General features: G+C 36.5%; 1 protein-coding gene across 27 annotated transcripts in view; it reads left to right on the top strand.

Moving 5' to 3' along the window:
- Mga (MAX dimerization protein MGA) overlaps positions 1–27967 on the top strand; it is a 135815-nt gene that overhangs the window by 54087 nt on the left and 53761 nt on the right. For all 27 annotated transcript variants that reach the window (XR_010048003.1, XR_010048002.1, XM_063250229.1 and 24 more), the window contains 3 exons: positions 22535–23480; positions 24445–24523; positions 24641–24736. Coding sequence is in view for 25 of the 27 variants with exons in the window: in XM_063250215.1 (XP_063106285.1) it covers positions 22535–23480; positions 24445–24523; positions 24641–24736 (1121 nt within the window). In the remaining 2 variants the exon portion in view is untranslated. The remainder of the gene's footprint in view (positions 1–22534; positions 23481–24444; positions 24524–24640; positions 24737–27967) is intronic.

Genomic DNA, 27967 nt, shown 5'->3' with positions numbered 1-27967 from the left:
GAATTGTTTTTGTTGGGTAGGAAGGTTTTTTCAGTTTACACTTTTTACTTTTGGTAGGAGCAACTAGTGAATGCCTTCTTTAGTGCTTGATTCAGATTCTCCACCTGTAATTTAATCATATTGATCAACAAAATTTAAAAATATTTACACAGTTGACAATATGGTATGCTAATCCCCAGTTTACCAGTTACTATATTTTATATTCATTGTTCAAAAGTGGAAAATTGGCTGGCAGAAAATTTGTTACTAAAATTTCTTCGGAAGCCAGAATGCAAAGAAGTTCTGTTACCTGGAAGGTCCTGCATGTTTTAGCAACTGATGAGATTACATAAAAAATAGTTACTTTTCAGTAGTATGCTGTTGTAGCTTTATCTATAACTCTGATCTCTACTTTCCCATAAGACTAATTATTTTAATTTTTTGAGATGGCATCTTGCTATTTTGTCCGGGCTTGTTGTGAGCTCCGGGGCTCAAGTGATCTCACCACAGCCTCCCAAGTATCTGGGACTACAAGGCATGTGCCACCGTTTCAGCATAGATTATTTTCAAAGCTGTTAGTACCTTAGCTTAAATGTTTTCAGTTTTTTTAGTTTTATATCTGGAGCTTAAACTGATTCCTGCTTAAAACTTGTTCATGTCAGCTATGATACTTGTTCAGATTAGAAACCTGTACATCATTTTCCCTTCTATTAAGTCATTCTTCTGTTGATAAACATTTGGATTGTTTCTGGTTTTTGACTGTTATGAAGAAAACTGCAGTGATTCTTTGTTTCTTTCTTTTTTTTTTGAGACAAGGTCTTGCTATGCCTTGAACTCATTATGTAGTCCAGGCTGGTCTCTTAGTGCTCCTCCTCAGCCTTCCGAGGAGCTGGGATTTCAAGCATGTGCTACCACACCTGGCTTACAGTGAATATGCTTGTGCATGACTTTTGGTGGGCATATACACTAATTTTTTCATGTTTTATATTTGAAATAGAATTGCTGGGGTATAAGGTAGCCATAATTTTGGTAGATACCAACTTACACTTGAGAGTTCTTGTTTCTTCCTCATCTTTGTCGATGTATATATAATTAGCTTTCTTGATTTGAGCTGTTCTGGTATTGTTACTGTTATTTTGTGATACCTAGGGATTGAACACAGGGCTTTCATACTGAACAGTATCCACGGCCCATATATTTTGTTTTGTTTTGTTTATTTTTTTGTCTTTTTGAGAAAGGGTTTCACTATGCAGTTCAGGCTGCCTTGAACTCACTTTGTAGCCTAGTCTGACCGTGAATTCATGTCAGTCTTCCTGCTTTGTAGCCCAGGCTGACCTTGAACTCATATCAGTCTTCCTGCCTCATCTGGGATTACAGATGTGTGCCTCCATGTCCAGCCTTATTTGTTATTATGAGGCAGAGTCTCACCAGGTTGCTCAGGCTGAACTCAAATTTGTGATTCTCTTGCCTTAGCCTCCTGGAATGCAGGAATCACTGCATGTATACCAAAATACCTAACTTCTGTTTTTTTGATGCAACTAATTTCATAGTATGACTGCTTATTTCTTATGTTAGTTTTTATCTTTGTTCTATTTGTCTTCCACCTTTAATTTTTTGTTGTTCTGCTTTTTTTTTTTTTTGTCTTTTTCCTTTTTATGGGTACTGGGGATCGAATTCACGACTGCCTGCTTGCAAGGCAGGCACTTATGCCGCTGAGCTAAATCCCCAACCCCTGTTCTGCTTTTTTGAGACAGAGTCTTGCTGTGTAGTTCAGGCTGACCATGAACTCTTGGCACTTGTGCCTTCCTCAGCCTCTGGAGAGCTGGGGTTGCAGACATGCCACCACATCTGGCTTCCTCCTTTTTGTTCTCTTTCTTTCTTTCTTTCCTTCTTTCCTTCTTTCTTGTACCAGGGATTAAACTCATGACCTTGTGCTTGCCAGGCAGGTGCCTATACCACTAAACTAAATCCCCTGCTTCCTCCTTTGTTTTAAATTCATGCTTTTATGATTTTCTTTAAAACATTTGGAGAAAATATTTACCACCTTTTAGGGTTGCTCTTCTCCTTTATTCAGTTATTCACTGAATAACTAGGTGACTGAACACCTAATTTTAGGTAGTATTTTAGACCTCAAATTTCTGCATCAGTGGATCTTGTATATATTTGCAAAGTAACTATTCACAGGTTATTCAGTTTTTCGATGTATTTCATAATATTCTGATGCTTTCACATTTGGTTGGTTGGTTGATTGGTTGATTATAACTACTGTTGGTATACATCTTTTATCCCCATGATAGCACATCAGAGGCAAGTGAATGAGATCCTAGTATAGAGCAGTGCTGGCAAACTTACGGCACACATGCCGCAGTGATTGTTATCATTGAAAGCTCTAATGGTTCACCATCACTTGTATAGAGTAAATTACTCTGGTTTAATAGGAAAAATAATTCACAAATGCCAAAATTAGACTTTCATGGAAACAGTTTTGCAAAAATTAATTTTCTGTATCATGTAGAATTCTGCTTTTTTCCCCCCATATATGCTCATCCTAAGTCAGCTGTGTTTAAATGACTGCATTGTATAAGATGGATTTAGTCAGGCCGGTATTGCTAGATCTTGAGACTAAGATTTTTAGCCATTAGAAATAATGCTTCCATAAACTACTTATGCACAGTTTTTATACTCTTAGAAATATAAAGATTAGTTCCTAATAATGTAATTGAGGCAGAGGGATCCAGATTAATTGCTAAATCATATTCTCAAAGGTTGTAACCATTTAGTCCCATTCTTCTTGTAAGTTTCTGAGCCTGTCAATTTTTGTATCATTTTTGCTTCGGTTGTGATCTAAAACACCATCCCCACTAAACTGGTTTCCTAAATAGATTATTAATCCATGTCCTACTTAACAGACAAAATGATCTTTGGAGTCAAATTAAGTCATTTTCTTCAGAATAAATGTCCTTCAGTGGCCTTTTAAATTGCACTTAAAGACTGTTAGCTTATCACTTTGGTATTACACATCTTGTACCATACTTTCCAAAGTTTGTTATACCTTAGCTATGTGGATGTATTTCCATGTTAGACCCTTTCTTCTTCATATCTCTTGTTTTTATGCATTAGGTATTCTTTCTTGATTTATTGTCTGTATCTCTCCCCCTCCTTTTGCTTCCCCTCTTCCTCTCTTTCTTTTCCTCTTCCTCTTCTCTTTTTTCTCATCCTCTTTTTTCTCTGTTTCATTCTTTGGCCTGGAACTTGCATTCCTCCAGCCCCAGTCTCCTGAGTATCTGGGTCTATAGGTGTGTGCCACCACACCTGCCTTTGGTTTTCTTTCTTTTTGTGTTGCCCACTCTTGTTTTTTATTGATATTTTTCAGAGTATAGAAATACAGTTGAATTTTGTGTGTGATTTTTGTATTCAGTTTCACTGAAATTATTTAACAGTGTATGTGTATATACAGGTTTTTGTGTATGTGTATATGGGTTACGTTATTTGTGAATAGAGAATTCTACTTTCTAGTTTGAGTACCCTTTATAGTAAGTAGTTCCCTGCTTACCAATAGTTTGGACTTCTGTGGTTTTTAGTTACCGATAGTGAGTCATGTCTGGAAATACTACGTGGAAAATTTCAGAATAAACAAAATTTGGGATGGGAGTGTAGATCAGTGGTAGAGGACTTGTCTAGCATGAATGGAGCTTTGGGGTTGATCTCCATCTAGCAAGCCCTCCCCATCTTTTAAAATTGCACACCGTTGGTAGTAGTATGATGAAGTCTCATACTGTTTTGCCAGGTTTGTGAATTCCTTTATCTAGCGGTACTTTTGAGGTGTATGCTACTTGCCCCATTAGTCACTTAGTTATTTCAGGTGTCAGGCAGGTCTCTAATGTCATAGCTACTACTGTGGAGGTAGTATAGTGCTTATGTTCAGTTAAACTCTACAGTATCGTAATGATACTGGCAATATGTCTACGTTTCTCACCTCCCTTCATCTCATTACACAAGCATTGTGTCATCTCACATCATCACAAGAAGGGAGAATAGGATACAGTAGGATAGGATACTTCTAGGAAAAATTCCACACAACTTCTATTATAATAAGTTATAAGTGCTTTTATTATCAGTTTATATTATTAATCTCTTTACTATGCCTAATTTATGAATTAAACCAGCACAGTTATATATGTATAGGAGAAAATACAGTATGTTTATGTAGAGGATTCTGCAGTATTTATACTTGTCTACTAGACACCTTGGAGCTGTTCCTTGTGGGTAGTATGACTATATTTCTTTTTCTTGCATAATTGTTCTATTAAATTTCCATTAATGTGTTGAATGGAAATGTTAAGTTGGGCATGGTGGTGCAGTGAAGAGTGCAGTGAATTCAAGGCTGGCCTGAACTACACAGTGAGTTAAGGCCAGCTGAACTACGTAGTGAAACTCTGTCACAAAAAAAGGAAAAAACAAAACAAAACACGTTAAAAGTAAGTAGGAGTGTTATGGTTTTAATTTGTATTTATCTAATGATAAGTAAAGCTAGAGCATTTGTAGCCATTATGGTCATTGAGATGATTGTGTGTGTGAGACTTTGTCATTGTTTTCTTCCCTCTGTCTGTTTTTGTCTCCTTAAGGCCAAATTGTTTTATTTTTTCATTGGTATAGCTTTATAATGGAAATTGCCTGTGACCCTTTCATATTTCACCTTTGTAGTATGATCTTTTTTTTTTTTAACAACTACTCTTTGTTGATTCTAGGCTACTGTGTTTTTATTACTTTGTCTCTAGATTGTATTGTTTTATTATTGTAGCATCCTTCCAGTTTTGCCCCTGTCAGACTTAATTTTTGAAAGGAAATCTGTTTCTCTTAGTAATTTATTATTTACTTTTTAATTTAAAAATTTTAACTTATTTTACTTTTTCAGGGGCATACATTACTTTAAAAATTAAAAATAACTAGTTTCTCGATTTCTGAGGAGTGAGCTACAAAACAACAAAACAAAAAAAGAATAACTGGTTGGGTGGTACATTCCTGCCCAGCACTCAGGAAACTGAGGCAGGAGAATTGCTGTGTTTAAGGAATGCCTAGACTACCTAGTGGGACCCTGTTTTGAAAATAAACAGAAAACCTGATGCAGTGGAGTATGCCTATAACCCTATCACCGAGGGAGGCTGAGGCAGGAGGATAAGTTTGGCTGGCAATTTAGCAGGGTAACAAAATAAATCTGAAAATAAAAAGATCAGGTGATGTAGCTTAGTGGCAACGCTCAGGTATTCAGTCTGTATGACAGAAGGAAAAATGTGAAAATGGTGCTATAGTAGTCTCCTGTTGGCCACAAGGAATACATTCTAAGATATACGGTGGATACATAATCCCAAATCCTCATTCAGGAGGCTGAGGCAGGAGGATTGAAGAGTTTGGGGTCAGCCTGGACTATGTAAGGGGGTTTCAAGGCCAGGCTGAACTATAGAGTGACGCCCTATCTCAAAAAACAAACAAAACAAAAGCAAAAGCAAAAACAAAAACAAAAACCAAAAAATCCCACAGAAAACAACTCACTCCAAGACTTCAGACCCTCTATATATACACTGTTTGTGTCTCTATGTATATAAATATGTTAAAGCAAGCTAGCTTGCTTTTTTGCTTGTGTGTGGTTGCCCCTGCCACAAACAGTCACTTACTCACTCTTTCTTTCTTTTTTTTTGTTTTGTGAGACAGGGCTTGCTGTGTAGTTCAGGCTAATCCTGAGCTTACTGTGTAGCCCAGACTACCCTTGAACTCACAGCAATCCTCCTGCCTTAGTCTCCGGAGTACTGAGATTACACCACCATGTCCACCATGTCCAACTTTGTTTCATTTTGCTTTTTGTTTCTTTGAGACAATATCTCACTATGTAGTCCAGGTTGGCATTGAACTCACTTTGTAGCCCCAGCTGGCCTCAAACTCATGGCGTCCCTACTGCTTTCGTCTCCGAGCTCTGGGATTTTAGATATGTGCCCTTATACTCAGCAATAAAGCTTAATTTGTAAACTTACTAGTTAATAAAAATTACGACATGCTATAAAATAAAAATTATTTAGAATTTAAAAATTATTATTATTGTTGTTGTTATTTTTGAGGCAGAGTCTCAGTATGTAGTTTAGGCCAGCCTTGAACCCACTGTGAAGCCCAGGCTGGCTTTGACCTCAAGGTGATCCTCCTATCTCGGTCTTCTGAGTGTTGGGATTGCAGCCGTGTGCCACCATATTGGATAGACCTTTAAAATTATTTGGAATTTTTCATTTAAAAATTTTTTTTTTTTTTTTTTTTTTTGTACTGGGGATTGAATTTATGACCTTGCACTTGCCAGGCAGGTGCTTATGCTGCTGAGCTAAATCCCTGGCCCTCATTTAATGTTTTTGAACACAGTTGACTGCAAGGTAAAAGAAATTGTGGAAAGAAAACCACAGTTAAGGGGGGGATTATATTTCAACCACAGGTAGTGTACTGTATTCATTTCTGATACTTAAGAGTTAGCGTCAGAGTCTACGGACTTAAGGGAATGATCCCCAATAAGTGAGTCCCTACTATAGACATCACCTACAACTAGGGACCCCATGTGGAGTGGTGTACGCCTGCTACCAGGCAACTTGCATGTTTGACCAATTGGCTAGGTGTCTAGAGATTCCGACAATCTTCCTTTTGATTCACTAATTTGCTAGAGTGACTGACAGAACTCAAGAAAGCATTATGTTTAGGCCTACATGTTTATTTATAAGATACAAAGATTAGGAATGGTCCAGTGAAGAGAAACGTAAGATGGTGTTTGAGAGGGCGTCATGCATTATTTCTATGCTATTTCACATTGCATATGTTGCTCTTTCGGCACATTGATATGTCCACTAACTGGGAAATAAATGAACCATTCAATGAACCATTGAATTTCAGTGTCTAGAGTTTTTGTTGGGGTTTCCCTACATAGGAATGATAAAGTGATTGATCATGTGGTAGAGCTTGATCTCCCGTTTCCCTCTCCTAAGTGTGGAGGTGGCTCAAATTGCAGTCCTTATCCCTAAGGAAGTCTTTTTCATGATCATACCATTGAGGGACATACTATATAAGCCGTTATTAGCATGAACTCCTATGGGAACTAGAGGGCTCAGGAATAAACAAAAACACTTACATTGTTCAAGAATTCCAAATATTTTAGTACCAGGAAGCTTAGACAAAGATTAGACAAACTCTGTATTTATTATGCAGTAAGTCCATAGACATACTTTCAAAAGTTTAAAACTACTTATGAAAAATAGTGCCACTTGCTTTACCTTTCCTTTTTTTCCTAGAACCTAATTTTTCAAGTTTTCTTTTTTAGGACAATATTTTTCTCTTTCTTCCTCCCTCCCCGCCTCTATTCTCTCCTTCTCTGTGTATTCCTGCTTTCCTCCCTCCCCCTCCCCTTGCTATGCTGAGACTCAGACCCAAGGCCTTACATGTGGTAGACTAACAGTTACTGTAGATTGCCTACCATTCTTCATTCTCTTTTCTCCTTTCTTCTGTCCTCTCGCCCTCCTTTTTTCATCTCCCTTCCATACCCTTTCTCTCTCTCCTCTCCCCTCTTCTCGCTTTCCCTTCTCCTACTTTCCTTTCTCTTATTTCAGACCCTGGGAGGGTGAACCCAGGGTCTTATGTGTGCTAGGCAAACCCTACCACTGAGCTGCATCCACATTTCTTCCCAAGAGCTTCTTTATTTTGTTCTGTACATTTTCTTCCCAGTGGACTTCTTTTCTCTGTTAATTTATGTCCCTGTTTCATGGAAGGCATTATGGTATGGGTTCTGTATAGACTTAATAGGTTATACCTTATTATAGCAGCTGTTACAGTGTCCTCAGTCTTTTGCACTGACACTTGAGTGTAGAAACTGTGTTTTTTTTTTTTTTTTTAATTTTATTTTTAAAATCCATTTTATTTCAGGGAAAATTTTCAAAACACGTCAATTGGGGCAATGATGGTACATTCATTGTGCATTGGTACTGTGCTATTTTGGTAATGCTCATGTTCAACAAAATGGTTGTCCTTACTGGGCACTCAGTAAGTGTTGACTTGAATTTTTTAGTTGTACTTAAACGCTTTCTTAAGTTGGAGATTTGGCTCAGTGGTATAAGTGCCAGCCTGACAAGTGCAAGTTGTGAGCTCGATCCCTGGCATAAAAAAAAAATCCAAAAAAACAAACAGCTTTCTTAATAGGTGGCTTTTGTTATTTAATATAGGTTAGTGGACTTTCCCCCACGCCCTCCTTTTTTTATTGTACTGGGAATTGAACCAAGACCTTTTGTATTGAGCTATATCACTGCCTTTTTTTACTTTGATACAAGGACTCACTAATTTGCCCAGCCTGGGTTTGAGCTTGGCTCCTCCTTCCTCAACTTCTCAGGCTACTGGGAGTAGAAGAATGTACCACCACATTTGGCTTGTATGGTTATTTGCTGATGACAAAAAATGAAATTTTTTTAATTACAAAAAAGGAATCTTTTTAAAAAAGTTATATGATTTTGTCCACATTATTGCTTAGATATGGTTCCATCTTATTTGAAGTGACACTTAATAGAAGGATGAAATAAAAAAGAATGAAATACAGAAATTGCTTGTGAAATTCTCCTACTAGGATACTTTATTCATAATATATAAAGGTTCTTTTTTTGAGACAGGGTTTCATTGTGCACTTCAGCCTGGCCTTGACCTCATTTTGTAGCCCAGACTAGCCTTCAGCTTGCAGCAGTCTTCCTGCCTCAGCTTCCCAAGTGCTGGCCCTGGCTGCCATTGTTTGATAGTAAAGAGGAATACACTTGGTTTTTGGATATTGACCTTGTATCTAGTGACCTTACTAAATTCACTTATTAGAATAGTTTGTTGCAGGGCATCTGTATTTTATTTATTATCTGGCTTCTCTGCTTCAGTGGCAAAATTGGAAAGTTTTTCAAAGCTTAGAAATTTTATTGTTAGCCTTAACAGGAAAAAAAAATTAACTCCTGAATTGATTTTAGAACTTTGTCTTTTCTTCTTCTTCTTTTTTTTTTTGGTACTGGGGATCAAACTCATGCCTGCATGCTTGCTAGTAGTGCCAGGCAGGCACTTATGCCCCTGAGCTAAATCCCCGGCCCTAGACCTTTTTCTTAATATGTAGAAAATTTGTGTAACTATTCCAATACATACCAGTCATTGACTCCCAGTAAACCGACTGCTTTGTCCACAGGCATGTTAGGATTTTCATGGTATCTCAATAAACTTAGTATTAAAATATTTATACTTTTTTTTCCTGAAGCATGTATACATTTGGACAGACTGTATATATTTAAAACTAAATTAGACTCTGAGCATTATTTTAGAGGTGTTCTACAAATTTCAATATGTTGATGTTTGGGATTGATTAGTTTGATTCTATTGTTGTAAATGAATATAGTGACTTAACACCTTAAAATTATTAAGTTTGCTTTATTGGCTAAGACCCACTTCATTTTTATTGATACTTAATGCATATTGGAAAAGAATGTATCATTCACATGTTAGATGCAGTGTTCTATAAGGCTCAGTTCTTTTAGTTACTAGTTTTGTTTGTATATATTTGTTGCATGTAGATCCTATCAGTTACTGAAAAAGATGGGTTAAAATACTGTATCTATTATTGTTATGGATTGGTCTGTTTCTCTTTTTAGTACAGTAATGTTTCCTTTTGAAATGGGTTTTTATGGTAGAACATGGCAGCAATTGCAGCTACTGGGGAGATTGAGGCAGTAGGATTGCAAGTGTGGCCTCTGCCTGAACAATTCAATATTTTAGTGAGACTATGTAGACCCTTGTGTGAACTCCTGGAATCAATTCTTAATACTGGACAGAGGAATGGAATCTTGCTGTGTTGCACTGGCTGGTCTCATGTTTTTTTGAGGCAGAGACTCTTGACTGTAATTCAGACTAGCGTTGAAACTCACTGTACGCCAGGCTGGCCTTGAACTCAGGGCATTCCTCCTGCCAAAGCCTCCCAAGTGCTGGAATTATAGGCATGCACTATGCTCCTGTACAGGCTGGTCTCTTAACTCACTGGCTCAGGTAATCATCTTACCCAATCTTCATACTACTGTATGTGTCATTGTGCTTGGTTAGTACTATACACTTTGGGTTCAAGTATTTTGAAGCTGTATATTAAGTTCATATATTTTTTAGGATTCTTATGTGTTGCTGATGAATTAGCCTGTAAAACTTTTATAATGCCCTTATCTCTGATAGTATCCTTATTTTAAAGTCTACTTTCTGATATTGAGCCATACTGACTTTCTTCTGATTAGTCTTGCGTGGTTTATCTTTTTATTGTCTGACCTTGAATTTAAATAACTTCTACTTATTTTTTACACTTGATCTTAGCCAAAAGGCCGAAAAGCAGTTCTACTTATTTTTTTATTAGTACATGTTTGCAGTATATAACGATCACGTTCATTCTGGGGAATTTTGTTTTTATTAAGTTAATTAACATAAACACAGATTAATTAACCAACAGGCCAAAATAACCATATAAAACACTTAGGGTAATTACATTGTATACTCTTAGATACTTAGGCCATGCTAAATTACAATAACTTTTTTCTGTGGTATTACTTTGCATTTTATTTATTATTATTATTATTATTATTTTGGTACCAGAGATTGAACTCACGACCTCGTGCTTGCCAGACAGGCATTTATGCCACTAAGCCAAATCCCTGGCCCTTGCATTTTATTTATATCATGTGTTAATCTCATGTAGGAGAAACCATGAGATATTTAAGCCTATTTGTCTGATTTACTTAATATTAATGGTCTCAAGGGACACTCATTTTCCTACAAATGATTCATGTGTCCTTTATGACAGGTAGTACTCCATTGTGTATAAGTACCACATTTTCTTTATTCATTCACTGATGAATTAACATGTAGGCTGCTTCCAAGATTTAACTATTATGAATTGTGCTGCTATTAACATGGGCATTCATGCATGGGTCATCGTAATATGATGTTAATTCTTTTGGAAAGATATCTTGAAAAGGTGAGTAGCTGGGTCAGATGGAATTTTTAGTTTCAGTGTTTTGAGGAATCTGCACACTGATTTCCATAGAGGTTGTATCAGTTTACACTCCCACCACCAGTGAAGAAGGGTTTCTTTCCTTCTCCCATAGCTTCTCCAGCTTTCTTCCCTGTGCCCCAGCATTTTCTTGCTGGTGGCCATTCTTGAAGTGAGACAGAATGTCAGTGTTGCTTTAATTTGTGTTTCTCTAATGACCAGTGATGTTGATTTGTGTATGTTGAGCCATCCCTGCCTACCTAGAATGAATTCCACTTGGTCATTATATATGATCTTTTTGATGATTTGCCTGCTGCATTCTGTTTGGTGGTGTCTTACTGTGATCTTTTGCATCATTGTTCCCTGAAGAGATGGGCCCATAGTTCTCTGTTTTTGGTTGGATTCTTTTCTGGTTTTGAAATTGGGGTAATCCTTCCTCCAAGAATGACCATGATAGTACTTACTGCTTTTTCATTTTCATTAAAGGAATTTGAGGAATATTGGCATTAGATACAAATATCATAGAATTTGGCAGTGAATCTGTTGGGAGTCCAGGTTTGATTTGGCTTGCTCTTTGTCTTGTTTTGAGACCGGGTCTCTCACTGTGTTTCCAGGCTGGCCTTGAACTCGCTATGTTACTGGGGCTGGCCTTCAACTCACAGTGATCATCCTGCCTCTGCCTCCCGAGTGCTGGCATTACAGGTATGGGCCGCCATGTCCAGTACTCATCTTCCGTTGATAATTAAAAAAAAAAATTTTTTTTTAAAACTTCTTCACTTTCATTGACTGATTGAATTATTCAGACTTTTTGTTTATTTTTTGGTTCAGCTTTGGTAGTTTTTATGTATCTAAGAGCCTTCCCATTTTATTAGATTATAGGTTCTTAAAGTTATTAACCAGTTGCCTTTTGGATTTCAGCAGACTCTGGTGTGATTTTGCTTTTTTCATCTCTAATTGCATGGATTTGGGTCTTTTCTTGCTTTGTTTGGTAGACTGACTAAATAAAAGTTTTGTCTATTTTGTTTGCTCTTTCAGAGAACCAACTCTTTGTTTCATTGATTCTTCATCTTTTTATTTTTTTTTTAGTTTCAGTTCCATTAATTAGCTAGGTGTAGTGGCATATGTCTGTAATCTCAGCACTCCGAAGACTGAGGCAGGAGGACGGCTGTGAATTTGAGGTCAGCCTGGGCTGCAAAGGAAGACCATGTCTGAAAACAAATCCCCTCGCCCCCCAAACAAAACTCAAAAGGAAAAAAAACCCAAATCAATTTCATTCATTTCTGCTGTGATCTTTATAATTTCATTCCTCTTACTAGTTTTGAATTTGGATTGTCTATGTTTTTTCTAGGACCTTGAGGGGCATTAAGTTACATGTTTGAGGTCATTCTGTTTTTCTGATGTAGAAATTCACTGTCATAAACTTTCTTTTTAGAAAGTAACCTAAGTTCCAGTATGTTAATTATAGGAACTAATATCTTCCTTAATTTCATCTGTGACTCATTGATTATCCTATAGGGTATTGTTTAATTTCTATGTATTTGCATAATTTCTGTGGTTTCTTTTACCATTGATTTTCTGTGGTCATGAATTTCTTGAGAGGGTCCTTATCAAGGAAATACTGTATTTGTCTGTCAGTTTTGAAGGATAATTTTGCAGGATACCTGAGTCAGTGTTGGAACTCATTATCTTTTGGGGCTTGAAACATTTCACTCCAAGCCCTTCTTCTCTTTTAGGTTTGTGTTGAGAAATCTAGTGTAATTCTGCTGGGTTTATCTTTATATGGTTGTCTTCCTCTAGTGGCTTTTAAGATTTTTGTTTCTGTGGTGAACTTCTGGTACTTTTGATTATTATGTGGCATGGAGAGGTTCTCTCACCCTCCCTTCCTATGCCACTCTGTCCTTCCCTCCCTTCTCTGTGTTTTGTTTTTTGGGACAGGGTCTCACTTTGTAGTCCAGGCTGGCCTTGAACTAGTTGTGATCCTACTGCCTCAGCCTGAGTCCTGTGATTATAGGGATGGGCTACCAAACCTGGCTATTTGGGGTTCTATATGACTCACTTATCTAATATATTTATTTCTTTCCCTATATGTCGGAAGTTTTCTGCCTTTATTTCTGTGAATGGTATATTTTTATGCCATTTGTGTTGCCTTCTGATTTTTCTTTTATTTTTTTAATTTTTTTTTTTTTTTTTTTTGTCTTTTTCATTTTTATCGGTACCGGGAATTGAACTCACGACCGCCTGCTTGCAAGGCAGGTGCTTATGCCACTGAGCTAAATCCCCAGCCCCGCCTTCTGATTTTTCATTTGTTTGTTACTCTTAATGTTGTGTCATTTTATCATTTGTTGAATCCATTTTTCATGTTCTTTTTGTTGCTTTCAAGGTCTTAGAAGGTATCATTGTGTCTAGTTGTGAAATTTTGTCCTTGCATTTGTTTTTTTTGCTATCCATATCGCAGTACAGTTTTTACTGATTTCTCATTGAAATTTTTTCATGGACTCATTCTTCGTTATGCTGATCATTCATTTTTTTTATTGTTTTGTTTTAGCTCACCTCACTTTTTATTAAGTATCTTTTGAAATCTGATCCCACTGAGAACCTCTTTGATCTGTTTTTTAATCTCTGTTTTCCTTTCAAGTAAGTCAGATGTGTGGTTTATGCTGTTCTTTGGTGCCAAGGGAGTTAAGTTTTGGGAAGTATTTTGTTACCTTGTCTTCTCATGTTTTTGTTTGAGTTTGTGCTGTGGCTTGTGGATGCTTATAGTCAAGACTTTGTTAGTAGTATAGAGATCTCTTTAGTTAGTTTCCAGTGATGTACTTTGGCTACAGCTAAGTATTGTCCTTTGCTTCAGGCCTAAGATTTGACCATCTTGGTTAATTTGGGAGGGAAGGATGTAGTGTCATTCACCTAACACCAGAGTTCTCTGGGAATGTACTCTAATATTGTTAATGTCACAACAGTAATCTTAGGTGGTGGTTTACAGAGGTAATACCAACAATTATGCAAACCTGGTACTATCAAGCAAATAAACTACAATGTCTTATTGCAATACAGATTGGATGTTAATATACCATAAGAACCAATTATGTATCATCCTTAACCTTAGAGAAGAAAGCCACAGTTGCATTAAAACAACCCAGGTGCTGACTTACAGCTAATGCATACTAAATATGACAGCTATACTACTTCTGCTAATATTAGAAAAGAACTTAGCAGTGATTTAATAGCATTAACTGTAGAAAGATTTATGAAACTTTATGGTTATACTATTAAAGATAACAGTTTGGAAATAGGACTGTAAGAGGAAAAATTTGAACCTTTATAAGAGTTGAGAAAGAGAGAGAAATGATACAAAGGATTTTATAGAGAAGTAGAATATTTATAGAATTAGATAAATGTAAGAGGAAAAAGCTGATGAGAAATGTAAGATGAAAAACTATATGGGAAATATAAATAAGTGATAAAAATTAAAAGGGAGGAAAAAGGGAGAAGAGCAAAAAATGAAAAATGAAGACAAGATAAGAAACAAGGAAGATGTACAAAGAAAAATTGCTCAAGTCCTAATAAGCTGAAGAAGAAAGTAGGGGAAAAAAAAATAAAACACACAAACAAACAAAAAGACACTGAGTAAAAAGGGTTTTTTTCCCCTCTGTGATTTTGAATTTTAGTTTTCTAGCAGGATCTACAATTCATGCTGGTAGACAAAGCAGTTAGACCCCAGATCTGTGCTGGATGCAGGTACCAGCAGGCAGTAGGATTATGGTGAGAGCATCAATGCAATGACTTTGACATCCAGAACAGTGACTGAGCTTGGCCTCTGACTGTGAAGGTAGGACCTGTGTCTTCGCTCAGCCTTCCACCCTGAGTGCAGGTCCCTGACCAAGGCTGTGTCTTGTGACTGTCACCCACTCACGTGACTGTCACCCACTCACTGTGGGAACATAACACTGGAAACCCTGAAGTGAAGTGAAGTGGTCATGTGGTGGCTCTGAATTCTGGGTTCAAGCAGTCAACTCTTCACTGGAATAGTGTCCAAACAAGTACTCTCTCTAGGTATATCTCTTGGACAGGAGTCACTACCAGCTGATACCTGCTGAAGGACTGATGTGAGAACAGAATCTTGTGTTATCTCTTTAGCTTACAGCACCTGGCAATACATTTTACCACTTTGTTTCTCCAGACCTCTGGAGTCCTCAACTTTTACTTTGTAGATTTGGTATCCCTTTTCTGTAAGACAAGAACTAGGAGCCAGGGGGAAAATGCACACTGTCATGTCCCTTTTCCACATTATGTTCTGCCTCTTCAATTTCTCTGTGCATTTTAATTTTCCCATCAGATCCTTCGTTGTTTGGGGTTCTACGTCTCTGTTTTTCTTCTTCAAGTGTTGTTTCCCACTGTCTGACTTGTAAATTTCAAAAAGGCTGAGTTGTTCTTCAAACAAGGTTTAAAAAAAAAAAAAAAAGGCTGAGTTGTTGCTTAGCGCTCTGCTATTTCCCCAGAAAACTATTGTGCCCATTTTATGTATGTATGTATGATTGATTGATTTGCAGTTCAGGTTGGCCTTAAAACTCACTTTGTAGGCCAGGTTGACCTTGAATTTGAAGCAATCCTCCTGCCTCAGCCTCACAAGTGCTGTGATTACAAGCATGTACCATCATACCTGGCTCCTATTTTTTTTTTTAAACAGGGTCTCATTATATATTTTATTTTTTTGTCTTTTTGAGACAAGGTCTCACTATGCAGTTAAGGCTGGCCTTGGACTCACTTTATAGCCTACACTGGTCTTGAACTTGCAAACAATTTTCCTGCCTCAGCCTCCCAGGTGCTGGGATTACAGAAATGTACCACTATGCCTGGCTCTTTATGTATTTTAGGTTGGCCTTGAACTGTACTGCATTGCCTTGGCTGACCTCAAAAGTTGCAGCAATCTTCCTGCCTCAGCCTCCTAACTGCTGGGATTATAGGCACCATGCCTGATTTAAAATATAACTCACTCTCTTTTTTTTGGAGACAGGATCTCATGTAGTTCAGGCTGGTCTTGAACTCTGTTGTGTAGCCTAGGCTGGCCTCAAATGCATGGCCATCCTCCTGCCTCAGTCTCCAGAGTGATGGGATTATAGAAGTGTGCTACCACTCCTGGCAACTATGACTCTTAAATAGCATATATGGAGACTGATTTTTAAATTATTTTATTCATTTACATTTAATTTATTAAGTGTGGCTGCATTTTGAGAATGCCATCAGCTGTATATTTTGTCCTGTATTTTAAAGTGGTTAAATTAGTATACTTAGTCCTCTAAAAGATATTTTTCATAGGTTGACTGGTATAGGAATCAGAAACTCTTTCAAAGTTCTGGAGGCTGAAGGTCAAGGTTCTGGTACGGTTTGGTTTCTGCCTCAAAGCCACTTATATTAGAGTCCCTCCTTATTGTCTCATTTTACCATGATCACATCCTGAAGATCCTGTTTCCACATTACAGGTTAGGATTTTAAACACATGGAGGGGGGCACAATTTAAGTCAATAGTAATGAGATTAATATAGAAATTTTAATGAAGTATACATTATCATTAATTTATCAAGTACAATTTGTATAGTAAATAATTGGTGTACTTACACAGCATTAGGAACAAATCTTCACATTTTATTTGCATTAACCAGTTAGTAATCATATATAGAATTGTTACACAGTTGACCATGGTGACAAAAGCCTATAATTCCAATACCCTGGGAGGCTAATGCAGGATTATTACAAATTGAGGCCCAAAACCAAACCAAAACAACAACAAAAAAAATAACTTACACAAAGTAAAATAGAATTGGGGATTAGTTCAGTGTAAAGACCCTGGGTTTGGTCCTCAGTAGAGACAAACAAGAAAAGTGAGATAATTCCCATGTATAATGTCTCTCTCCCTCCTTAAAAATATGCAGTTCAGTAGTTTTAGCATATTCTCAGTTGTGCTGCCATTGCAGTGTCACAGTGCCTTTGTTTGTGAACAGTTTGGTTTGGAAATGGAAGTGTTTGGCAACATTTTGTTTTTGTTTGTGAATTCTGCAATCGTTAAAAAATACAACTATGGTTATCTTTCCGGTATCAACATGAATGAGACCGTTTTACCAGAATCATGGCATGAATTAAGTTTATGAACTGTAGTACAGTTAATTTTAGAACATTTCATCAGCTCAGAAAAGAAACCTCTTGCTCTTGCTTTTCATTTTCCCTCAGCTGTTTTCACCCACCTATCTCTTATCCGTCTTTGTAGTTTTGGCTGTTTTGCCCATTTCTGATAAATGGATATAACAGATAACATTTTGTGCCTTGCTTTTGTTTTTTTACTTAGTGTGTAATGTTTCAGGGTTCACCATGTTGTAGATTACTATATCTGTACTACATTCTTTTTTTTAATTGACAAGTAATTTATTATATAGATCTTGCCATATTCATCAGTTGATGGATATTAAAGCTGTTTCTACTTTTTGGCTATTGTGAATAATGTTGATGTGAATCTTTGTGATCAGGTATTTGTGTGGACATTTATGTTGAAAAAACCATTTTTCTTGAATTCTCTTGGTACTTTTGGCAGTTGTCAATCAATTGATATAAATAGGGGCATTCTTTTTTTTTGAGACAGGGTCTTGCTATGTGGTTCAGGCTGGGCTTAGGTTCACTTTGTAGCCCAGGCTGGTCTCTAACTTGCCATGAACCGCCTGCCTCAGCCTCCCAAGTGCTGGGATTACAGGAGTGCGCCACTATGCTCGGCTGGGGCATTCATTTTTTAATTTGCAATTGTGTTCAGTTGATTTGTACATCTAGGGTTATCCTGTATTAGTCTTGATCACTATAACTTTTCAGTTGAGTTTTGGAATCCTTGGAGAGCTTTATTCATAATATTCAAGATTATTTTGGCTTTTGGCTTTCTTTCTCCCTGTCCTGTCCTGTCCTTTCCTGTCCTTTCTTTCCCAGGGATCAAACTCACCCGTTTGCACGGTAGGCGCTTAATGCCACTGAGCTAAATCCCTGGCCCTTCCCTTTGTATTTTCAATATGAAATTTAGGATCAGCTTGTCAGTGTGTGACACATCAGAGGTGAGGATTTTGGTTGGGATTGAATTGAATCTTTAGGAGAGGGATAATTGCAGTTTTCTCAGTATTACGTGTTCTTCTCCATAAGCATGGGATATTTATTCACTTACTTAGGTTGTCTTTATTTTAGTCATCTACAGTTTTTTTGTATACAATCTTATACTTTGGTTAAATTTATTCCTAAGTGTATTATTCTTGTTGATGATGTTATACATGGAATTGTTTACTCATTTCCTTTTGACATTGACTGTTAAGGGTGGGTGGTATCTTGATACATTGTTTCAGCTAGTCTTGAAGTTAGGAGCCTCCAACAGTCATCCCCCAACCCCAATTTGGAATTACCATTGTGTATCACCTGCCTAGCTTTAAAAACTATTGGTCTTGGATTTTGCAATCTTAGCAGATTCATTTGTTCTCATAATGTTTTAATAGATTCTTAAGTAATTTACATACGAGAGTGTATCTTCTGTGACTAGATACCATTTTGCTTGTTTTCAATCTGAGTGCCTTTTATTTTTCTTATGCATTCCTGGCGTAAGTTCTAGTACAGCTAAATAGAAATGGGAAAACTGACTTTCTTGTCTTGTTTTTAATCTTAGGAGGTAATATTTATTGGGCAATTTGAGTACTCTTGGGCTCTCTAAAAGTGTGTCCAGTCTCTTTTCCTCTTCTCTCCCTCTCCTTTCCTACCTACCTTCCTCCCCCAGGATTGGGGAATGAACTCACTGTATTCTACCACTAAGCTATATCTCCAGCCCTTTAAAAAAATTTTTAGACAAGTTCTTGTTCAATTGCTCATTGTAGATTACTATATTTGTACTACATTCTTTTTTTTTTTTGTCTTTTTCCTTTTATTGGTACCAGGGATCGAACTCACAACTGCCTGCTTGCAAGGCAGGCGCTTATGCTGCTGAGCTAAATCTCCAGCCCCAATATCCGTACTACATTCTTTATTGTCAAGTAATTTATTATATAGATCTTGCTATATTAATTCATCAGTTGATGGATCACACCTCACAGCATCACAGTTTTGCTGAGCTTCTTGGATCTGTGGATTAAAAATTTTTCTTTGGAAGATTTTTCTTTAATTTGCTCTTCAACAATTTCTCTTAAACTGCTTGCTCTCCTGCCTCAGCTTCCCAAGCAGCTGGATTGCAGGAAGGCAGCACCACATCTGGTAGATCTTCAATTTTAAAAAGTTGTTTTTGTAAGGTATAGACTACTTTAGATTGATTCTTTTTCCCTTTAAATATTTTATAGGTAAACTTCATTGTCATTCAATTAAACATAGTTTCATTTGTTTGTTTTGGTGTAATACTAATGATTGAACCCAGGGTATTTGGACTGAACTACATCCCCAGCCCTGTTTTTATTTTGAGACAGAATCTGCTCAAATTTCCCATCTACATTTCCTGTTTTAGACTTAGAGTGCTGGGATTACAGACATGTACTACCTTGCCTGGTTTAACACAGTGTAGAGTCAGTATAAGGAGTGGATTCTCATTGTTCTTTCAATATAGCATTGTTGTTTTGCTCTGCAGCTTTTCAGCTTTTTGTTTTTGATCTTTAATTTTCAGCATCCTGACCTTGATGTGCTTAGGTATGACTAGATTATTGTTGTTGTTGTTCTTTGTTGGTTTTTTTTGGAGGGGGGAGGAGGAGGCTGGTCTTGAATTTATTGTGTAGCCCACAGTTGTCTCAAATTTATGGTGATCCTCCTGCTTCAGCCTCATGGGTGCTGGGATTACAGGAATGTGCCGCCATTCCTGGTCTAGTTTTGTTTTTTGAGATAGGGTCTTGCTGTGCAGCCCAGGCTGGCCTTGAACTCAGAATCCTCCTATATCAACTTGCTTAGTGCTGAGATTACAAATCTGTGCCACAATGACTGCTAAAGTTTGTCCCTGTTGTTGTTTGCTGAGCTTCTTGGATCTGTGGGTTAAAATTTTTCTTTTGTAAGATTTCTCTTTAATTTGCTATTCAATCATTTCTCTACTTTCTATCATTTGGGAAATACAGCTTCTAGTCTGTTAGATAATTTGTTGTGCTACAAATCTCTGTCTCTTGTTTACTCCCTTTTTCTATTTTGCAGTCTAGGTGACTTATTGCTTCAGCAAATTTCAGTTCATGCTGTGTTAGGGGTGTGAAGGGTTCTTCTGTCAAACTTTGGGGCCTGAACACTAGTGGAATACACATTCTGTGTTTTCGGGCCAACCATTCTGCATCACAGCTGCTTTTTCTACTGAAGTCTTAGGGAGCATAATTGGATGATAGGAGGAACTAGTTTTCTTTTTGAGCTCTCTTTGGGATGCTCTTATTCAGTTATTGTAAATTTGGCTGGCCCTGGCTAAGCTTTATAGTACATGTCAAGTTCCAGCACTCTGGAGGCTTAGACAGGAGGCTTGCAAGTTCAAGCCCAGCCTGGATAATTATTTCCCAGAAATAAAATGGGCTGGGCCTTTAACTCAGAGTTCCCAAGGTTTAATTTGGGGTGAGGTGGGGGACGCGGTGGATTTGGGCTGGTTTCTAGGTATTCCAAAGAAGAACCTTTATCTATAGCTACCTTTTCCTTACTTCACTGTATTTTTGGGCATTGTAAAAAGTTAAAAGAAGTAGCAGTAGTCAACTAGAGAAGGCTGATCCCACTCCAAAATTCAGTTCACTTACATTTATTTGCACCCAGAGTTTCTCACTGCCTTTTAAGAAAGATACTTAGTGCTTTCTCATTGTTGTAGCAGAAATGAAGTTTTTCTGTGATCTTTCACATTGTAACTCGAAGTGGAAGGTCCTCCATTGAAGGATATTTCAGTAAGGTCAAGAAACAAGGGTAAACTGAGTAAGTACTAAATAGGCACTTTTATATCCATTACTTTCATTAATGTTTTCTTCCTGAAATAAACAATTGTATTAATTTTTCTTCTCTAATTAAGGTAAACAGTGATCCAACCACATGAATCTTTACTGTTCAAGAACATGTACAAATTCATGTGGTGGTTGCTTGTTTGTATTTGAGGTAAAGTTTTATATACAAACATTAACTTTGAGTTAGTAAACAGTTAAAAAATTACTACATTAATAATGATCAATTGATGTTAGAAATTATTAAATTGGGTTAAAAGAAAAGTAAGATTTGTGTGGTTGGATCATTATTTACCTTAATAGGGAAGTAGCATTAATATAGTTATTTTAGGAAGAAAACATTATTAGTGAAGGTAATAGGTATAAAAGTGCCTAGATTATTTAGTACCTAGTCAGTTTACCCTTTTTTGTGTGCTGGTGCCTTAAGTCTTCACTGCCCTGATGGTTTTTTGACATCTTCGGTTGGAATTTTAAAAACACTTTTGGTGGCACATACTTGTAATCCCAGTATTCCTGGAGGCTCAAGAAAGAGAATCAGAAGTTCAAGTCCTGCTTGAGGGACTTAGCTGCTATCCTGTCTGAAAATAAGGGAAAGGGGATATAGCTTAGTCGTAGAGCACCTCAGGTTGTTTTGTTGTATGGTTTTTTGAGACAAGGTGTGGCTGTGGAGTCCAGGCTGGCCTTGAACTCACTGTGTACCAATATGCTGGCCTAGAAGCTGCAGCAATTTCCCTGCTCCAGCCTCCTAAGCACTGGGATTGGATTACAGGGTTGTACCAATATGCTCAGTAGCACCTTGGGTTTGATTTCCAGTATTATGAACAAAACACAATAAAACAAAAGCAATAGCAAAAAACTTTAAAACACTTTTCTACTTTGTACCTTAAGGTTGCTTTGTTATGAACTATTGTACACTATAAGAAGTTGAGAAGAAGGGAAAAGCTGGTTGCTACAGTGTTTTTTAAACAGTTATATACTGTGGGTCACATGCACTTTCAGTCATGTTTCTTTTTATTTTAGAGAAATTAGTGGCAAGTTCTTTACACTGAAAGTGAGTTTTTCCACCTTAAAGTTGAAAAATCATCTGGCAACAACATTATGAATATACTAAAAAATATACACTTTAATATGTTTAAGATGTTATTATGTTTTGTGAATTTTATCTCAAACACAAAACCAAAATTAGGCGACAGTTTGTATTTCCTATCTTCATTGTGATTCCTAGTTGTAATGGAACATGTTTTTGCATTATCAGTTGGTGTGTGGATTTTAAAAATCAGTTCGTTTTTAAAATACTTAAAGGAAAATGAGCATTATGTAGCATGCATTTTGATTTAATGATAAGAAATTTTACTTTGTTTTTTAAATTGAAAAACTGAAAAGGATAAAATGTTGATAAACACTGCTTCTGAGAACCTCTTTAAACTATAAGTGAGTGTTTTGAGGAATGGTTTAAAATCTGACATATTGCCAGTTTCAAAAACACTTTTTTTTCCTTCTTTGAGTCTTGTTTACATGGATAGTCTTTATTTTTTATTTTTCTTAATCTCTCCTGTCTCTCCAGTCTTGTTGCCAACAATTTTGAAGTCAGCTCCCATATTGAATCATTAGACTCAAGTGAAAACTTCAATGTTGTTGTTAAAGAAGAACCTCTAGATGATTATGATTATGAACTTGGCGAGTATTCAGAAGGGATCACCGTGAAACAGGAAGAGACAGATGAAGAAACGGATGTATACTCAAACAGCGATGATGATCCTATATTAGAGAAACAACTAAAGAGGCACAATAAAATGGATAACCCAGAGGGTGATCATCCGTCTTTTAAATGGCTACCAAGCAGCCCGTCAGGTGTTGCTAAAGCTAAGATGTTCAAATTAGATGCTGGAAAGATGCCAGTAGTCTATTTGGAGCCCTGTGCTGTCACCAAAAGCACAGTGAAGATTTCTGAATTGCCTGATAACATGCTTTCCATGTCTCGAAAGGATAAATCTTCTATGTTGGCGGAATTAGAGTATTTGCCTACAGACATTGAAAATGCTAGTGCAACTGGCTTCTGCTTAGGCAAGGAATCAGAAAGTGGTCTTAGTAAACATTCACCAGATCTTACAGTGGCACAAAAATATCCTTCACTTGAAGAGCCTCAGTGGAAATATCCTGATATATTCGACAGCATTGGCTCAGAAAGAATCCTTGACAGTTCAAAGAGTTCTGCTGGGGACTCATTTTCAGGAAAAGAGGATTTGGGCAGAAAGCGAACAACCGTGCTTAAGGTTGCAGCAGCCTCAAAGACTGAGGGTGCTAACCACAATGCCTCTCCAAATGTTCATGGAAAAAGAGGAAGGCCTCGAAAATTGAAATTTTCTAAGGCAGGACGACCACCTAAAAACACAGGAAAATCTTTAACTTCTACTAAGAACACCCCTGTAGGCCTTGGAAGTACCTTTTCTGATGTGAAGCCTGATTTGGAAGATGTGGATGGTGTTCTCTTTGTTTCCTTTGAATCAAAGGTAAGATTGTAATTTTTAGCATTCTTTTTAAGGCTAATTAGTTATTCTTAAATTGTATATAAGCCGATTATTAACTGGGATCTAGTTTTGTGAATGTGTTAATTGATGAAGGTGTGTTTGGCAAGAGTGTTTCCAAGGGGATTGAGAAATGTCTTTATAATGTTGGGGGGATTGCTAGAGATGTCTTCGTAATGTTTGATAGGTATCACTTCAGGCACTTTGAATAGATTTTTAAATAATATATCTTTTTAGATCCCATTTTGTGATTTTTCACAGTGTGTGAAGCTTATTTTGTTTTTAAACTTTAGATTTTTCTGGAATTTTCATTATTATAGACTTTCAGAAAGCATAGAAATACATGAAAAGTTTGTTGATTGTTGGAATATCCTATCCTCCCCATCCCTTGGTCAGTAGTAGTAGAAGCACTATTGAAAAACTAAATAGTAGTCTTACTAACTCTGGTGTCTTACACATTGATAATTTGTTTATTGTATTCTCCAAATAGCTATTTTTAGACTTTTATAGCAGCCTAGTCTTTCTAAATTGTTTAAACAGATGTTTAATTTTTCTACCAGTTTCTTCCTTCCTTTTTTTTTAGCTGCCAAATAAGCTGTCTTTATAGACTCTTGAGAAAGCAGCATGCAAATTGTTATAAATAGTTTGAGGTTGGCTGAATATGACATTGAGATTTTTTCTTTTCTAATCCCCTTCTTTGCTAGAGATCAAACTCAGTACATCAAACATACTAGGCAAGCATTCTTATCACTGAACTATATCCACATCCCCTGAATAATAAGTAATGTTAATATAGGACATTTAGAAAATATTTTTTAGAAAAAGTAAAATAATTATTCAGTGTAAACATTATGGTTTATTTTTCTTGGGCTTTTAAAAAAAATCCTGGTTTACTTAAAAAGTTTAGAATTATAATTATCTGTGTTATATTTTTATTTTTAATATATAGGAAGCTCTAGACATTCATGCAGTTGATGGAACAACGGAAGAACCCTCTAGTCTTCAGACATCAACCACAAATGACCTAGGTATTGCATGATAGTATAAAATGAGATATATTTCTGATTTAGACTGTAGTAGTGGATTATACCACATCAGCTTTGTGTATTGCACCGCATTTTGTTTTGTCATTATTTTGTGAATAGGTTGCAGAGCAAGAATTTCTCAGTTGGAAAAGGAACTGATAGAGGATTTGAAGTCCTTACGGCACAAGCAGGTGATACATCCTGGTCTTCAAGAAGGTAATACTCTTTAAAACATATCAATTTTTCTTTTATTCTTTTTCTTTTCTCCTTCCTCTTTTCCCTCTTCCTCAGTTCTTTTTATTTTCTGTTTTTCTCCTTCTTTCCATCCTTGGATTTCTTTTAGCACCTCTCAATTTGCATTTTTCTTTTTACCTCCACAGATCTTCCCTTTAAAATAAAAACATATCTGGGTCCTTTATCCTAATAGCTTATGTATAGGAAAAAAATATATGAGGTAAGAAAGTGATAATTTCTATGTTCATTTGTATAGCATGGTATCATTCATACAGAATGGTATCCCTTTCCTCACTCATCATTTTATTTTACCTTTGGTTGCTTTTGTTTACATGTTTTTCTTTTGGAGGAGTGGGTCCTATTTGTCCTTTTGTACCTAGTAATATATTTGGGTGTTGTATAAACAAACAAACAAACAAAAAAAACCAGCCTCAGGGCACATGCCTTAGCTGCAACGCTTGAGACTGGGGCAAGAGAGTCAGCATTTCAGGCCAGTCTGACCTACATAATGAGACCCTGTCTCAAAGAAAAATATAAAACAACACAAAACAAGCTACACCTTTTCTCTTGTGTAGAAACGAAATACTTTATATATTTGATACACTGCTGGAAATTTTATGATTTTATTATTTATTTATTTTTTATTATTTTAAAGAGTAAAACCAAACAAAATAAAACAGAATAAAACCAATCAAAACAAAACAGGGAAAGTGGTACATGAATCAAAACAAGATAATGCGAAATCAGCAATGGCTATTATTCCTCTTGTTATCTTCAAAATAGCAGTCCAGAGGCTGGGGATTTAGCTTAGCAGCATAAGTGTCTGCCTTGTAAGTTCAAGGTCATGAGTGCAGATCCCCAAATAATAGCCCATACCATCAGACATAATAAAATCAAACAAAACAAAACAATGAAAGCAATACGGGATTTTAAGACAAGATAATAGGGAATTAATAATGGCTACCATTTTCAGAAGGAAATCCCCCTTAGTTACTATGTTGTGTATTGTTATCTTTTAAATACTCAGACTACTGTGTTTAGGCCTGCAAAGTCAGTCAGACTGTGCAGGCGTTAAATTGTTTCTTTATTTCAGAAGCTATCATTTCAGCCTGTGTTTCTCCTAATCAGTCAGTTGCTTACAGGGAGGGGTGTGTGTGTGTGTTGGTACTTCTTATCTTCTAGCCTGTGTGCCAGCTGGCTCACAGGAAGGAGTTTGTTTCTTCTTGGTTCCTTTCCAGCTCACATGGCTGCCTCTGGCTCACAGGAAGGAGTTGTCCTGGCCAGTGACTGTCACTGGCTCACAGGAAGGGATTGGCTTCTTCTTGGTTCTCTTCCCAGCCCACATGGCTGCTGCTGGCTCCTAAGATTTTAATTAGTTCTTTTTTTGTAATAGATTATTACTTGGACCTCTTCCTTTAAAAAAAAGATAATGAAATCTGTAGTTAGATTTCTTTCTGTTCGCAGGTTGTAGACCATGCCCCAATTTTTAGTGTATTGCATCTTTGATTTTAGGTTTGCTTCTTGGGGAATTATTAGGTTTTGACTCACTTTTTAGAGGCTCAACTAAGTGATCTACTATAAGATCTTCTAAACATTAGAAGCTCTGAAACAAAAGGTTGATTTATATTTATGTATAAATATATTAAATTTATATATTATCATTTAATTACTAACTCATATGGTAATATTGAAGAATACAGGCCATAATAGTTGGTGGTTTGTGTGACACTGTGATCTTTGAATATGCAAATCCTATTCTTAATCCAAGTAATAAGGTCAGGATACTATAAATTATAGTGGATGGTTACTTCACAGTAGTCCTGCTAATCACAGTGTTTATTATTATTTATCATTGGCTTTCATATGTGCTATTTGATTTATATGGTCTCTGACTTTTATTAACTAACCTGCCTTACTATTCCCACCCATTTATTTTTTTGTTACATACTGTACTTAAAATTTTTTATGAAAATAATGTAATTTAATTTTAAATTAATTTTATTTGTATACTTTAATAAGGCCATATTCATTGTAGGGAATTTGTACAGGTACATGATTTATCTTGATTCTTTTTTCCCCATTTTCCTCCCCTCTCTTTAGCCCTTCTTCCCTGCCTTTACAAAAGCTTTGTTTCCATTTTTTTCTTTATATTCTCTTTTTTGTGCCTTTTCCCTTATCCCTCTCCTCTCCCATAGTCCCCTTCACATTTGAAAATTTTCTTTTTGCTACCCAATACCTATCATTCATTTTGGTACTAATTTCAGTTTTTCATCGAAGAGAAGCAATGAGATATTTAAACATACATGTTGGTTTATTTCACTTAAAAGCATAGTGTCAAGGTGCATTCATTTACCTAAAAAAGTCTGAAGTTTATCCTGTAATTCTCCTTTTTGAATCCTTCTCTGGTAATGGTTTCTTCCCTTTCAATTTCCTTAGAGTTTGAGGAGTAATGGGATTAGATCTTCTCTAAATTTCTTGTGGAATTCAACAGTGAATCCATCAGGAACTGGGCTTATCTTTCTGGTAGTTTTAAAATTACTTCAGTTTCAATTAGTGATACTAGATTATTAGGAATTTTGATGTCTTCTTGATTCAGCTTTGGTAATTTATATGTATCAAGGGATCTGCTCATTTCTTCTGCATTTTCCATTTTAGAGTACAGGTTCTTCTCCCCCCCCGGTACCGGGGATCGAACTCACGACTGCCTGCTTGCAAGGCAGGCGTTTATGCCGCTAAGCTAAATCCCCAGCCCCAGAGTACAGGTTCTTAAAGGCATTGATGATCTTGTGGATTTCACCCTTTTTATTCCTAATTGCATGGATTTGAATCTTTCCTTTCTCTCTTTTTTAAAAGTGACTAATGGTTTGTCTATTTTATGTAATCTTTCAAAGAAGTAACTTTAATTCATTGATTGTTTGTATTGTTCTTTTAGTCTCAGTTGCATTAATTTTTGCTATGATCTTTATAATTTTCCTCTCTTAATGTGTGCTTTAGGTTTAACTTGTTCTTGTTTTAGAAGCTTGAGGTTCAACCCTTGGTTAAGTATTTGAGCTTGCTGTGTTTTTCTGATACAGAAATTCACCACTATAAATTTCCCTTATAGGGCTGCTTTCATTGTCTCTCATAAGTTCCAGTATGTTGTATTGGCATATTAATTGTAGGAACTTATCTAATATTTCTTTAATTTTATCTCTGACCTATTGGTTGTTCCGG

The sequence above is a fragment of the Cavia porcellus genome, unplaced genomic scaffold (assembly GCF_034190915.1).
Source record: "Cavia porcellus strain 051 isolate PalLab524CR breed Dunkin Hartley unplaced genomic scaffold, mCavPor4.1 scaffold_6, whole genome shotgun sequence".
In the NCBI taxonomy this organism is placed as follows: Eukaryota; Metazoa; Chordata; class Mammalia; order Rodentia; family Caviidae; genus Cavia; species Cavia porcellus.
This window is presented reverse-complemented; position numbering and strand designations above follow the sequence as displayed.